Below are 14,647 nucleotides of genomic sequence, written 5' to 3' on the forward strand. Positions count from 1 at the left end.
TCAAGGCCTGAGCCTGGTCCACAGTAATTCAAAGCTAAACAGGGCTACACAGAGAGATCCTATCTCAAGGGGGAAAAAAGATAAAGAAAAGATAAAAAAGAGAAACAATTCCAGACATAGATTCTGAATGGCAATTACTATTTTTCAAGGTACTTTATATTTCATTTAATCTTCAAATAATCTGCTAGGTGAATCTATAAAATAGGTCTGCAGATGTGATACAACTTGGCAGAAAAATTAATGCCCAGTTTCATTTTTTTGTATCATTTACATCATGCATCTTGATACCATTCACTTCCCGTCCCTTCATATCTACCCTCTGCCCTTGCAACCTCCCCCAAAAGATAAACTAAAATAAAATTTAAGATGAAAAAATCAGTATCGTCGTGGAAGCTATAGTGTGACACAGTGAATCCTGCAGTAAACCCCTTTGTCCATATATCTTTACTTGCAGGTGTTTACTGCAGAGTCATTGGTCTGGTTCAAGGTCTCTGGTTTCTGCTACACTATCTATGCTGGGCCCTCACTGGGACTCCTCTTGGTTATCCTGTTGTTGCCCTGTGTTGTGGAGATCCTGCAGCTTTGGATCTGCAGGACTGGTCCCTTCACATGCTCCTGCAGATCATAGATGGGGTGAATATTGGGTTGGGCCAAACCATAGCCCTGGTTCTGGACCTGGGTGCCAGCTGTTTGTCAGCCCACTAGGTCTCCCACATTCTCACCACCAGGGGGAGCTCTCCAGCATTAATGCCCAACTTCTTAAACTGTGGTTTCATAATTGAATGATTTCTACACACATTTAAAAAATTGGAAAAAGTAAAAAGCTTCTGAATATAGATCAAAAATTAACTCAAAATCAAACGTAATAAGTCTGAGATGTTTCTGGCAGTGCCCACACATGCCGTTTGGAAACTGCACTGCAGTTCGCTTCTGAACACTCAGTATGCACTCTGCATTGCAGATGCTGAGACTCCGCACTACTGTATGTTATGTACTGCAGCATTTTTACTGGACATATCAAGTTTTCTGCCTTTGTATAAACATAATGATATATTTACAGAAAAAGACAAATTTTCTTACCATTTATTCCTCAGCATGTAAGAAAAATATGACTGTATCCTCAGACTATACTAGTAGATAGTTTACTTTTAAAAACTGCTGAGTTTTGAACTTGAGTTGCATAACAAATAGTTCAAGTGAATTTTGATTTGATATTAAAACTGAACTTCCAACAATTTCTGAAATGACCCTCAACACAATCCTGCTGTTTTATGTTACATGCTTATGCAAAGCAGCATTTTCAGAAGTGACATTTATAGAACTAAAAAATCAACTCTGGGGGCTGGAGAGATGGCTCTGTGGTTGGGAGTGTGGCTGCTCTTCGGGAAGACCCAGGTTCTATTCTCAGCACCCACCTGGCAGCTCTACCTCTTTGTAATTCTACTGCCAAGGGATGTGACACCTACAAACAGACATATATGCAGGCAAAAAGACCAATGCACATAAGGTAAAAATAATAAATCATTAAAAACAACTCTGTAAAATGTTGAAAATGCTAAGATTTAAACCTTTGTGAAATTAGTTTTACCTCGTCATGCTGACCTGTATGCCTATCTTATATACACCTGGTATCGTGCAAAGAAGCCTCAGTGAAAAAGGACCACAGCTGGAAAGAGTTGAAGCAGCCCTGCTCCAGTGCACACTAAGTCAATGCTCTTGTGCCATCACATCGCAGGCCCAGGAGGACATCAAGACAAAGAGGACGCAACTGAAGATGTGTAAGGTGACACAGTAACATTAGAAAAGCAAACCAAGATGTGAGAACATAATAGAGAATGTTGAAGTATAGATTCATTAAAGGAAAGAAATCCTGCTATAGCTGTTAATAAGAGTCACTGTAATTGGTAAAGAAGTTTTCTATAACATGTTAATTGAGAAGGTTATAAAATGTAAGACAATATTTTGGATAGGAGAAATAAAGTATAAAGAATGTATTCAGGGTTCCAATTTGGAAAGTAGATATGTGACATTTCAGAAAGGGAGCATAATGATGGACCTTACCTAATAAACACTGAGGATTATCAGCTTTTCGAACTCTAACAGACCAATGGGGAGCTTGAACAGGATCCAAATCACTAAGATGTAATAAATAAGACAGTGATTATAATCATCTCTAGGACTCATAAACATGTCACAATGCAATGGAATGAAAACTAGGTAGGATGGCACAAACCAGTAATCATAGCACTTATGAGACTGTGGCAGGAGGCTCAATAGTAGGAAGCCAAACAGGGCTACATATTGAAACCTTGTCTAGAAATAAAAAAAAAAAAAGAGCAAAATAAAATAATCAAATAAAATGCATTTAACATTCTATAGGAAAAAATACATTCCATAATGGGAAAAACAATTCATTTTTCATTCTCTCCTGTATCTTTTGGAGACAAGCTAGCCTCCAACTCATGATTCTTCAGCCCCGTCTCCCATGTGCTGGGATTACCTCTATACACCACCAAACCCAGCTACATTTGCATCCCTTAAACTTACTGTTATCCAGACATACATTGCCATTTAAGCAAGTTGTTAAAAATATAAACTCTTAAGACATGAAACTCTGTAAGCCAAAAATAAATAAATACTACAAAGATCAAAACAAAATTTTAAAATATAAAAATTATGAGATGCACAGGGCATTTTTTTTTTGTTTTTTTAAGACAGGGTTTCTCAATGTGGACTTGGTTGTCCTGAAACTTGATCTGTTGTCCAGGCTGACCTCAAACTTACAGAGATCCAACTGTCTCAGCCTCCCAAGTGCTGGGATTAAAGGCATGGACCATCACCATTCAGTGAAACAAACATATTTTTAAATAATAAAAAACGTACACTTATCTTTTTTTAGATTTTTTTCTGCCCCCTGCTCAATCACTTTGAACATCCTGTTTTTAATTTAATATCACTACTAATGAAAATAAGGACTATAAATCTTGAAAAAAACAAAAGCATCCTGTTCCTCAAGCAGACTACAGAGGATCTACTCAGTGAAGTACTATGCACAATTTCTTTTTAAATTCATGACCAACAAGATGGCAGTAAAAGGTACTTGCCACCAAACCTGACGCCCTGATATCTGTCTCCAGAGCTCATTTTATTCTGATTTCCACACTTACACCATGGCATGCAAACACAAGACATAACATACCAAAAGAAAAAAGCAAATTGATACATAAATTTAAACTTTAAAAACATCTACAGTAGGGGCTGGAGAGATGGCTCAGGGGTTAACAGCACTGGTTGTTCTTCCAGAGGTCCTGAGTTCAATTCCCAGCAACCACATCTATAATGAGATCTGGTGCCCTCTTCTGGTGTGCCAGGTATACATGCAAACAGAATACTATATACATAACAAACAAATAAATCTTTAAAATAAACAAACAGACAAGGTTTAATGAGCCCTTGAAAACTATAATGCCTTTATTTTCTTCCTTACACCTAATTGTCTAAGTGAGAACATTCATGTTGTTATTTTTACCATCAATTAATACAATGAGTTTCCTTTAACTGTAAAAAGAGAAAGTGTCTATTTCTCAGTTTTGCACCCAGAATAAAAAGGAAGTAAAATGCTTCTTTCTTTCACTATATTCTAACTTTGCTGAAATATTCAAGTTGTTCCCACTGCACAGAACAGGGGCATCATTGTTTTCTTACTTAGAACACTCAGTGATCAAATATCCATGCCAGCAAAATGGCTAAAAGTCTGACAACCTGAATTTGATCCCCGAATCCACATTGGAAAGAAAGAACTGGCTCCTCAAAGTTGCTCTCTGATCTCCACACATGTGGCATTGCCTATCCACAGTCACATCATACACACACACACACACACACACACACACACACACACACACACACACACACACACACGAGAACAAATCACATATATCTGGATACTCATTACTTCTTTTTTTAATTGATTTATTTTCTATCTTCATTGGTATTGTGTCTAAATGTATGTCTGTGTGAGGGTGCCAGACCCCTGGCACTGGAGTTACAGACACTTGTGAGCTGCCATATAGGTGCTGGGAATTGAACTTAGGTCCTCGGATCCTCGAAGAGCAGCTGGTAGTCTTAACCACTGGGCCATCTCTCCAGCCTCCTCTCTACTTCTTTGAAGCATTTCATGAATTTATGTGTGTGTGTGTGTGTGTGTGTGTGTGTGTGTGTGTGTGTGTAGAGTATCAAGCCACACAGTGAGCAAGTACTCTACTCCTGAGTTACACTCCAGCTTATACAATAATTCTTAGAAGCTAAGAAGAGTTCAAAAGAATCACACACTAAATGGTAGGGACCACTATGCTGCAATAGTAAGATTCAAATAGTCCATTCCCCTGAGTTAAGTAACACCTTCCCAAAGCAGCATCTTAAAAAGTCATCTCTAAATCCTCACAAACAAGTCTAAAAACTGATCTTTCAAAAAAACAAAATGTTGTACCAAGCACTTGGTGGTTAATTTATTAGAATAAAGTTCTTAACATACTTACGAATAAACATCATTGTCCACAATGATCCCTTCTGTCAGATGAGGCCATGTTGTTGCTAAATGGAGTTCACTAAAATTAAAAAAATTAAAAACAAAATACATCCAAAGGGCTAAACAGTACATGTATTTCCTATGACCCAGTAGTTCTATTTCTAGAAAATGTCCTAAACAACTAAAGATGTATGTAAAGTGGTGTAGGCAATGGTTGTTAAGAGAGGGAGACATTTTCTTCAGTTGGGTGTAATCACTGGCAAGTTGCCCATACTCTTGTAAATGACCCTTCATCCACACCCACATTCCTGTAAAAAACTGAGTCCCCAAAAGAAAAAGAGAGGAAAAACTAATCAAAGTGAAAGGGGTATTAATTAGGGAGAGCAAGGGGATGATCAGGAATGGGAGGAGATAAGATGGTAATGGGAAAGGTGAACATAATCAAAAGACATTATATAATCAAAAGACATTTATAAATCTATGAAGCCCATTATATATAATTAATACATGATAATAAAAACAATGAACTTTTAAAAAGTGGTGCTACGGGCAGTAAACTGAAAACTACTAGCTTAAGAAAGGAAAGCATATCCATATGAAGTTGTTTTATGAATATAAAATGTTACATTACATATAAACAAAACATATAAGTAAGAGCCAGGAATGGTGAGAGCGCATGACTTTAATCCCAGCACTCAGGAGGCAGAAGCAAGAAGATCTCTATGAGTTCAAGGCCAGCCTGGTCTACAGAGTTAGTTCCAGGACAGCAATTGTAAAGGGGGATGTTTCTCTGATTTCTTTCTCAGCCCTTTTATCATCTGTATATAGTAGGGCTACTGATTTTCTTGAGTTGATCTTGTAGCCTGCCACTTTGCTGAAGGTGTTAATCGGCTGTAAGAGTTCCCTGGTAGAGTTCTTTGGGTCATTTATGTAAACTATCATATTATCTGCAAATAGTGAAAGTTTGACCTCTTCTTTCCGAATTTGTAACCCCTTGATCCCCTTTTGTTGTCGTATGGCTCTGGCTAGAACTTCAAGTACAATGTTGAAAAGGTATGGAGAGGGTGGACAGCCTTGTCTTGTTCCTGATTTTAGAGGAATTGTGTTGAGTTTCTGTCCATTTAGTTTGATGTTGGCTGTTGGTTTACTGTATATAGCTTTTATTATGTTTAAGTATGTTCCTGTTATCCCAGATCTCTCCAAGACCTTTATCATGAAGGGGTGTTGGGTTTTGTCAAAGGCTTTTTCAGCATCTAGTGAGATGATCATGTGATTTTTGTTTTTCAGCTTGTTTATATGGTGGATTACATTGATGAATTTTCATATGTTGAACCATCCCTGCATCCCTGGGATGAAACCTACTTGATCGTGGTGAATGATTGTTTTGATGTGTTCTTGGAACCGATCTGCCAGTATTTTATTGAGTATTTTTGCATCAATGTTCATGAGGGATATTGGTCTGAAGGTCTCTTTATTAGTTGTGTCTTTGTGTGTCTTTGGGATCAAGTTATTGAAGCCTCGTAGAAAGAGTTTGGCAAAGACCCTTCTGCTTCTATTGTGTGGAATACTTTAAGAATTGGTATAAGCTGTTCTTTGAATTTCTGGTAGAATTCTGCACTGAGGCCATCTGGACCTGGGCTTTGTTTGGTTGGGAGACTTTTGATGACTGCTTCTATTTCCATAGGGGTTATAGGTATATTTAAATTGCTTATCTGTTCTTGATTTAATTTTGGCAAGTGATAGCTATCCAGGAAGTCGTCCATTTCCTTTAAATTTTTGAATTTTGTGGAGTACAGGTTTTCAAAGTATGACCTGATGATTCTCTGAATTTCTTCAGAATCCGTTGTTATATCCCCCTTTTCATTTCTGATTTTGTTAATTTGCATGTTGACACTCTGCTGTTTGGTAAGTTTGGACAAAGGTTTGTCTATCTTGTTGATTTTCTCAAAGAACCAAGTCTTCGTTGCATTAATTCTTTGTATTGTTTTCCTAGTTTCTACTTTATTGATTTCAGCCCTCAATTTGATTATTTCCTTGCATCTACTCCTCCTGGGGGAGTTTGCTTCTTTGTATCCTAGAGATTTCAGCTGTGCTGTTAATTCTCTAGTATAACTATTCTCCAGTTTCTTCATGTGGGCACTTAGTGCTATGAACTTCCCCCGTAGCACTGCTTTCAAAGTGTCCCATAGGTTTGGGTATGTTGTGTCTTCATTCTCATTGAATTCTAGGAAGTCTTTCATTTCTTTTTTTATTTCTTCTTTGACCCAGGAATGGTGCAGTTGTGCATTATTCAATTTCCATGAGTTTGTAGGTTTTCTGCAATTTGTGTTGCTGTTGAATTCTAATTTTAAAGCATGGTGGTCTGATAAGATGCATGGAGTTATTCCAATTTTTTTGAAGCTGCTGAACCACGTTTGCCTGGTCAGTTTCTCTTTCCCTTTCCCACCCTTCCCACCGCCCTAGGCCAGACAGTGTTACAGGAGTCATCTTGCCTGGTCCAATTAAACAATCTGTGCACCAGCTTTACCCACCCAGCTCCAGTCATGCAGCTCCTACACTGACCCTGTCTAAAGAAGGCCAGATCCTCACATCAGACACACAAGCAAAGAAATAAGTCCACATGCTCAGGTCACATCACAAAAATAAAAACATAAATGGCTAAGATAGCATGTTTCCCATGAAACCCACTAATCCAACAAATATCTTTGCTGATGAGAATTACCAAGATAAACCCCAAAACACAAAATTTAAAGGAACAATCATCCATCACAGAATTTACGTAGTTTAAAAGACATAAACACAAATAATAAAAATTTTAAAAGAATAGTTTCTGAGGTATTAAAATGTTTTAGATGGTGACTGCACTAATCTACAGTAAAAATCATCAAATTATACACTTTGAAGTGCTGAACTGCATGACAGATTAATTTTCTCAATTTTGAAAAACATCATGTATAGAGATGATGAGATGGCAAATTTTTCATACAAAAGCCAAAGAGCAAATATTTTGGTGTTCTGAGCCATGTACAATCGGCTATTTTCTTGTGTGTGTGTGTGTGTGTGTTTTATACACTTTTAAAAATGTGCCACACAAAAATAGACACTGGCCATGACCCACCAGCCACAGACTGCCAAGCTCTTTGTGCTGGGACTGAACACAGGGCTTGTGCATGTTCTGCAGACACTTGACCACTAAGTCACATCCCAGCCCACAGTCTACCAAATCTTAGGAAGAGTGTCAATGTGGAAGTTCTCAAGCGAAGTTACAAACCAAAGAGAGCAAACAGTTATTTCCAGCATTACTTCAACAGTAGTGTCATAAAATGAACATCAGTACAAACATAAAAATCAAAATAATCCTGTAACTCAAGTGACAGGCTGAAATTCTCACCTGATAGGATCTTCACAGGCACCAAACGGCAACTTGCCAAACTCCAGGCCTCCAACTTCTCCTCCCACAAGGGCATCTATATCTAAACATAGGGAAAATGTATTCCTTTTTATTTGGCAAAAAGTAGAAATAAACACTACACAGTGAGTTCCAGGCCAGCCAGAACTATACAGACTTTGCCTTGGGGGATGGACAGACACTAGTTAAATCTTTGAGAAGTTAATGGCTTTGAGGTGCTTATAACAGTGTAGACAGCAAGTTATAAAAGAAAATGCTAAGAGATTATACAGACTTCAGTCTACTAGGGATGTTAATAGTTTCGCCCACATTTTTAAAAATCTGGCAACAGAACTCATCAAGCACCTTATTAGCTTTCAGAATTACAATTTAAGAGTCTAGTCTTGGGGTTCTTAGATCATTAGTGACCACACCACCTTGGAACTAAATCCAAGGACCCACACACGCTAAATATATACTCTGTCTCTGGTATACACCCAAGGTTCTACATTGGGAAAGGTTTAAAACTGATTAGTAGCGTAGCCTTGGAAAAAGGAAAAGAAGAAGACTGGACACTTGTCAGTTGAAGCAGATTATAAACCATGCAGTGGTACTGCTGATGTTTAGATGTAGCTCTTTTCTGCACATTAGAGTTCAAAGTTACTCAATAGTACAAAAGCAGTAGTGGTACACATAACTGCCAAAAGATTGTGTATGACAGTAATTTCATTATCAGTATTATCTCTAACCTAGCAATTATTCTGAATCTTATAGCCAGAGTTAGAACAAAATAAACCATGAAAAAATTATTTTGGTTTTCTTTGAAGGCAGTACGCTAAAAAAAAAATGTTTTTAAGCTAGAAGTTTATTAATACAGAGGTGTGGTGGCTCATACCTAAATCTCAGCATTTGGGATGCTAAGGCAGGAAGATTGCCGTGAAGTTCAATGCCAGCCTGGGCTACAAAGTCAGTACTGGCCAGACAGAAATTCACAGCAAGGTCCTGCCTCAAAAAAGGAGGTAGAGTGATAAGCCTTTTAGTTATTTATAAATCTTTCTTATTAAGTGTGTCTAAAATGTAAATACACTCACAGATCTGGCCTAAAGGAGACCCTGACTTTAAAAATGGAGTGGGGCTGGGTGATAGCTCAGTAAGCAAAGTGCTTGCTGTGCCTGCATAAGGACTTGAGTTTGATCCCCAACAGAAATGTAAAAGCTAGGCACAATGGTGACTACTTGTAACCCCAACTGGAGGGTTAAGACAGGAAGATCCTGAGGGCTTCCTGGCCAGCCAGTCTAGCCGAAACTGTGAGTTCCAGGTTCAGTGAGAGACCCTGTCTCAAAAAGGAGACAAGATGAAAAGGGGCTGCCTGGGGAGCGAGTGTATGGAGTAAGGACTGCAGAGTAGGTTTCCAAGAGAGCACCTTTAGGTCCCAGACCCAGAGCATCCCACACAGGGTGCCCTGCAACTGAAAGACTGGAATTTGGAGCTGACTTAGGTGACAAGCATGCCTACACATATATACACAACATTAAATAAATGGTTTTTAAAAGCAGTACTATGTACAATTAGTTATATCCAACAAATTACGCAGGAAAAAAAACTTCAATGAGGTTCTATGTCCTTCTGGCTGAGCTTTTCTAGACCTTAGGTGATGCCTTGTTCATATCTGAGTCCTTGGAATAACTTGGGTTACTACAGGCTAAAACTAATGACTCTTGAGCTAATTAACAATCAAGCAGGAAACAAATTCTGATGACATTTTACTAAGTCATTTAATATTTAATATATTAAATATTCAATAGTCGTTTTCCATAAGACTATATACAAACTCATTTTTCTTCTTTTCCTAATACTCTATGGCAGTGGTTCTCAACCTTCCTAATGCTGTGACCCTTTAATACAGTTCCTAGTTTTGTGGTGGCCCTCAATCATAATATTATTTTTGTTGCTACTTCATAACTGTAAATTTGCTACTATTATGAATCATAATGTAGATAAATATATCTGTTTCCTGATGGTCTCAGATGACCCCTGTAAATGGGTCATTTGGTTCTCGAGGGGTCACAACTGCTCTAAGATTTCTACGTTACTGTTTCTAGTTATGAATGTGGCTTCCTTCACACTTTGAAAACAGGCATTTTAATCATCACCTAGTATATGGTAATACATGCATACAGTGTTCTATCACAGGGGATGATTTATAAATCATATCAGCTTTTATAGATTGTCAAATATAAAATAACACTGTCTCTAAAAGACATGAGAAGTTTTCTTTAGGAGAAAAATTTACACAGACAGACAAAATCAGCAATTACATTTATGAGTACAGGTATTTCTAGTATGAAATACCATTAGATAATTTTAATTTTTTAAAAAATTTTTCAAGACAGGGTTTCTCTGTATTGTTTTGGAGCCTGTCCTGGAACTCTCTCTCTGTAGACCAGGCTGAACTCACAGAGATCTGCCTGTCTCTGCCTCCCAAGCGCTGGGATTAAAGGCGTGCTCTACCAACGCCCGGCTTAAGTTTAATTTCTTAATACATTTTCTTTTCAATTTATATTCAATAGGCTAAACAGAGTTTCAAATGTTCTCACCTGGAGGCTGCTGAGGCCAGAAATACTGCTGCCAATCCTGAAGCACATATGTGAGCCGAATAGCAATGCTAACTGGAGGCAATGGAGTTAAAGGACAGCCCTAGAAACACATGCAAAGATAACATATGTAAATGTTTTAACCTATGTTCCAAAATCGTCAGCATCAACATTTCAAAGCCGGAATTTAAGTTTATAGTGTTAGACAACAGTGTATAGAGTCGAAACAGGGGAAGGAAATATAAGACTGAACTAGTAGTATATAACTTTGAAAATCAAGACGGAAGAGACTGGCTGTGTGGTATACACCTTTCATCTTAGCACTGAATAAGTCGAGGCAGACAGGTCTCTGTGATTTGAGGCCAGCCAAGACTGCATAGGGACACCTTGCCTCAGAAATAAATAAGTAAATAAATAAGTAAATAAATACACAGATTTTTTTTTTGGAAGGTCAGGCAGTGGTGTTGCACACCTTTAAACCCAGCACCAAAGTCAGGAGGATCTCTGTGAGTTAGAGTCAGTCTGGTCTACACAGTTGAGTTCCGGGAGAGCCAGAACTATTACACTGAGAAATGCTGTCCCCATACCTTGTTTTAAAACTGGAAAAGTACAGTCTGTGAAAAGTCACTATTATTTGGTTGTATATTTGTAGAGTAAGAGAGCTTTGTAATTTCTGCATACTTTCCCACAAATGTTTTCAACTGATGAAAAAGCTATGTAAATTTTAAAAAATTAAGCCACTGTGTTAAAATCCCAGGGCATTCTAGGCCAGCCTGGGCAATACAGTGAAAACCATGTCAACATCCCTCCCCCCAAAAAAGGTCTAAAAACAATGTCAGGGAACAAATTAATTCCAGCATTTGGGAGGCAGAGGCAGGTGGACAGCCTTTGTGAGTTTAAGGTCAGCTTAGTCTATAGAGTGAGTTCTAGAACAGCCAAGGCTGCCCATAAAAACTCTGTCTAGAAAAATTGAAAACAAACAAACAAATAAAATTACTTTAAAATAAAGTGGTTACAGCCACGCAGTGATGGCGCTCACCTTTAATCCCATCACTTGGGAGGCAGAGGCAGGCAAATCTCTGTGAGTTCAAGGCCAGTCAGGTCTACAGAGCAAGTTCTAGGACAGTCTGGCATTTACCAGTGCTGTTTCTTTCTGTAGTCTCTTCCTCCCTTTTTTTTCTTTCCATAAAAAGTTTATTATCTTTAAGAGAATTACTTTTCATTGGAGTGTATTTTTCAAATTGTATTCGCTGCTTCTCCCCTTCTTCTCCCCTTCCTTGTGTTCTCCTATCCACAACAGCCCTGTTTCTACTTTCATGTCATATAAGACACGCTGCCCTCCCCCTTACTCAACACCACAATCTTTCCACACCGCTTTCCACGATGCTCTCTGAGCCTTAGGTGTAATGGTTGCACAGATATGTCAGTTGGGATTGGGATTGGTTTTTTTTTTTTTTGAGACAGGGTTTCTCTGTGTAATAGCTCTGACTGTCTTGGAACTCACTTTGTAGACCAGACTGGCTCACACTCACAGAGATCCTCCTGCCTCTGCCTCATGAGTGCTGGGTTTAAAGGTGTGTGCCACAACCATCCAGCCTAAAAATCTGTGCATTAATAAATTAATTTGTTTGTTTATTTATTTATTTACTTATTTGAAGGGGAGAAGGTGTATCTGTTGTATCCCTGTCAACCAGAAGAGGGCATCAGATCTCATTACAGATGGTTGTGAGCCATCATGTGGTTACTGGGAATTGAACTCAAGGTCTCTGAAGACCAGCTGGTGTTCTTAACCACTGAGCAATCTTTAAATTTTAAGTACATATTCGAGTTCAGCTTGTTAATCAAGCTTGAATATAACTCATTACATTATTAATGATATAAGAATGTTTTTATATGCTCAAATTACCAAGTTGCTAATTTTTCATGGATACCTAATTAAGACTGATAATAAAAACTAATGGCAACTCACAATCTTTGATTTGAAGATGTCCGACAGGCCTGACAAATCAGTGGTATGCTGATCTGACACTTACATAAGATAATGTCAACTTCAGCACTCAGAACCCCCCCGCCCCCAGTTGTGAAAGGCCACCATCTTCATGATAATGTTTTGCTTTCGACTTAAAAAAAAATTGCTTCTGCTGTTGGAGAGAGTGCAGCAGTTAAGAGCACTTTCTGCTCCTCTTGCACAAGACTCATGTTCAGTTCCCAGGACCTACATGGTAGCTCACAACCATCTCTAATGCCCACTCTGATTTCCTCAGGCACCAGGCACACACATGGTACACAAACATACATACATACAGGCAAAACACTCATACATTCCTTCCATTTGGAAGGAGGTGCACACATGTACCACTACACACTTGTAAAGGTCAATGGACTCAGTTTTCTTCTTCTACCATTTGGGTCCTGGGGATCATGCTGGTCAGCAAGCGCCATTACTAGCCAAGCCACCTTGCTGTCCAATGTTTTTATAGAGTACCATTGATACATTCGGTAGACCTGATTAGCCTTGCAGCTATCAGTCACAATATGAATATTAAACCTAAAGGTCAACAGGATGAATATTGAAAAAAAACATTTTTGAAAAAATAGAAAAGGGCTATTCAGAATCCAACAGATTCAGAGTCAAGATGCTCAAAGTCAATGTCTCAAAAAAGCTGCTATCTGAAGCTTACTAAACTGGTGGACCATCAAAATTATTCTTATAGAAAAACAGAATTAGTGGATATTAACCATCCATACGAAAAATAGGCAGGTCCTTTATGAGGCATTTTCTTTAAATGTACATAGTAATATATAATTCATTAGTTTCTTGTAATTACATTATTGATATTAGAAGACTATTTCCATAAGCTCAAATTACCAAACTGCTACTTTTATCTGGATCCCAAACAAGACTGACAATACCAATATCAACTCACAATCTTTGATTTGAAGATGTCCAGCAGGCCTGACAAATGAGTGTACTGATTTGGCACTTTTCGAAGATGAACCATTTCAAAGTCAGTTCGGACACCAGGACCTTGACATTCTCCCATGTACATCCTTCGCCATCTGTGATGTATTTGTACAAACAATGGTACCTGGCTATAGGACATGGATAAAAAGGAACAAAAATCAAGTTTATTAAACTGTAAATAATCCTCAACACTGTTCCTGTTACTTTAATTGCAAATATTTTTAAATACTCAATAAAGAAAACTTCTGCCAGGAGGTGGTGGCGCACACCTTTAGTCCCAGCACTTGGGAGGCAGAGGCAGGCGCATCTCTATGAGTTCAAGACTAGCCTGGTCTACAAGAGCTAGTTCCAGGACAACAACAACAACAACAGCAGCAGAAGAAGGAGAAGGAGGAGAAGAAGAAGCAGGAGGAGGAGGAGAGGAGGAGGAGGAGGAGGAGGGGAGGAGGAAGAGGAAGAGGAGGAGGAGGAGGAGGAGGAGGAGGAGGAGAAGAAGAAGAAGAAGAAGAAGAAGAAGAAGAAGAAGAAGAAGAAGAAGAAGAAGAAGAAGAAGAAGAAGAAGAAGACCTCTAAATCACAAATTCTCATTTATAACAAAGATACACTTAGTCTCTTCTCTCCTTACTCCCAGAACTAATGAAGCCCACTTGCACTTTAGTAAGGAAACTATTATAAACTAACTTTGTGAGGAAGTATTTCTTACTTTACCATTTAATGGTAGGTAGCACTGGTTGATTCTTACTATTCACAGATTTCTGCATCTGGAAATTAGCCTACTCACTACCCCCAAATCAATACTAGCAGTACTAAGTTATTTGCCAATATGCAGAGCAGTAAGAATCTGTGTATCTAAAGTGTATGCTCCCAGATGAACTCAAATTAGCAATGATGTGCCTTCCTGTTCCAACTCTCAGACTATAAACAAGCTTCTTGTCATGATCTAGGTGGATATGAAGACAGTGTTCCTAAGTGCCAGAAGGCTGTAATATGTCTTACAGACAGAATACATGTGCAAGATATGCTTCATTCAAACATGTTACACACTTTTATAAGTTGGCTGTGATCTCCATCTTAGTGAATCTACAATGCATATTAATGTGTAAAAGCATGATCTGGCATCTTTAAACAGAAACATACATGAAACAAGATCATAATATATACAGATGATAAGA

General features: G+C 38.3%; 1 protein-coding gene across 3 annotated transcripts in view; it reads right to left on the reverse strand.

The window, feature by feature from the left end:
• Nucleotides 1-14,647, reverse strand: part of Rab3gap1 (RAB3 GTPase activating protein catalytic subunit 1) — a 55,846-nt gene that overhangs the window by 21,423 nt on the left and 19,776 nt on the right. For all 3 annotated transcript variants that reach the window (XR_005873642.1, XM_040737225.1, XM_040737224.1), the window contains exons 7-11: nucleotides 13,438-13,603; nucleotides 10,514-10,613; nucleotides 7,920-8,001; nucleotides 4,539-4,607; nucleotides 2,062-2,135 (exon numbers count right to left, since the gene is read on the reverse strand). Coding sequence is in view for 2 of the 3 variants with exons in the window: in XM_040737225.1 (XP_040593159.1) it covers nucleotides 2,062-2,135; nucleotides 4,539-4,607; nucleotides 7,920-8,001; nucleotides 10,514-10,613; nucleotides 13,438-13,603 (491 nt within the window). In the remaining variant the exon portion in view is untranslated. The remainder of the gene's footprint in view (nucleotides 1-2,061; nucleotides 2,136-4,538; nucleotides 4,608-7,919; nucleotides 8,002-10,513; nucleotides 10,614-13,437; nucleotides 13,604-14,647) is intronic.

Source organism: Mesocricetus auratus, unplaced genomic scaffold, assembly GCF_017639785.1.
Source record: "Mesocricetus auratus isolate SY011 unplaced genomic scaffold, BCM_Maur_2.0 Super-Scaffold_100676, whole genome shotgun sequence".
Lineage (NCBI taxonomy): Eukaryota > Metazoa > Chordata > Mammalia > Rodentia > Cricetidae > Mesocricetus > Mesocricetus auratus.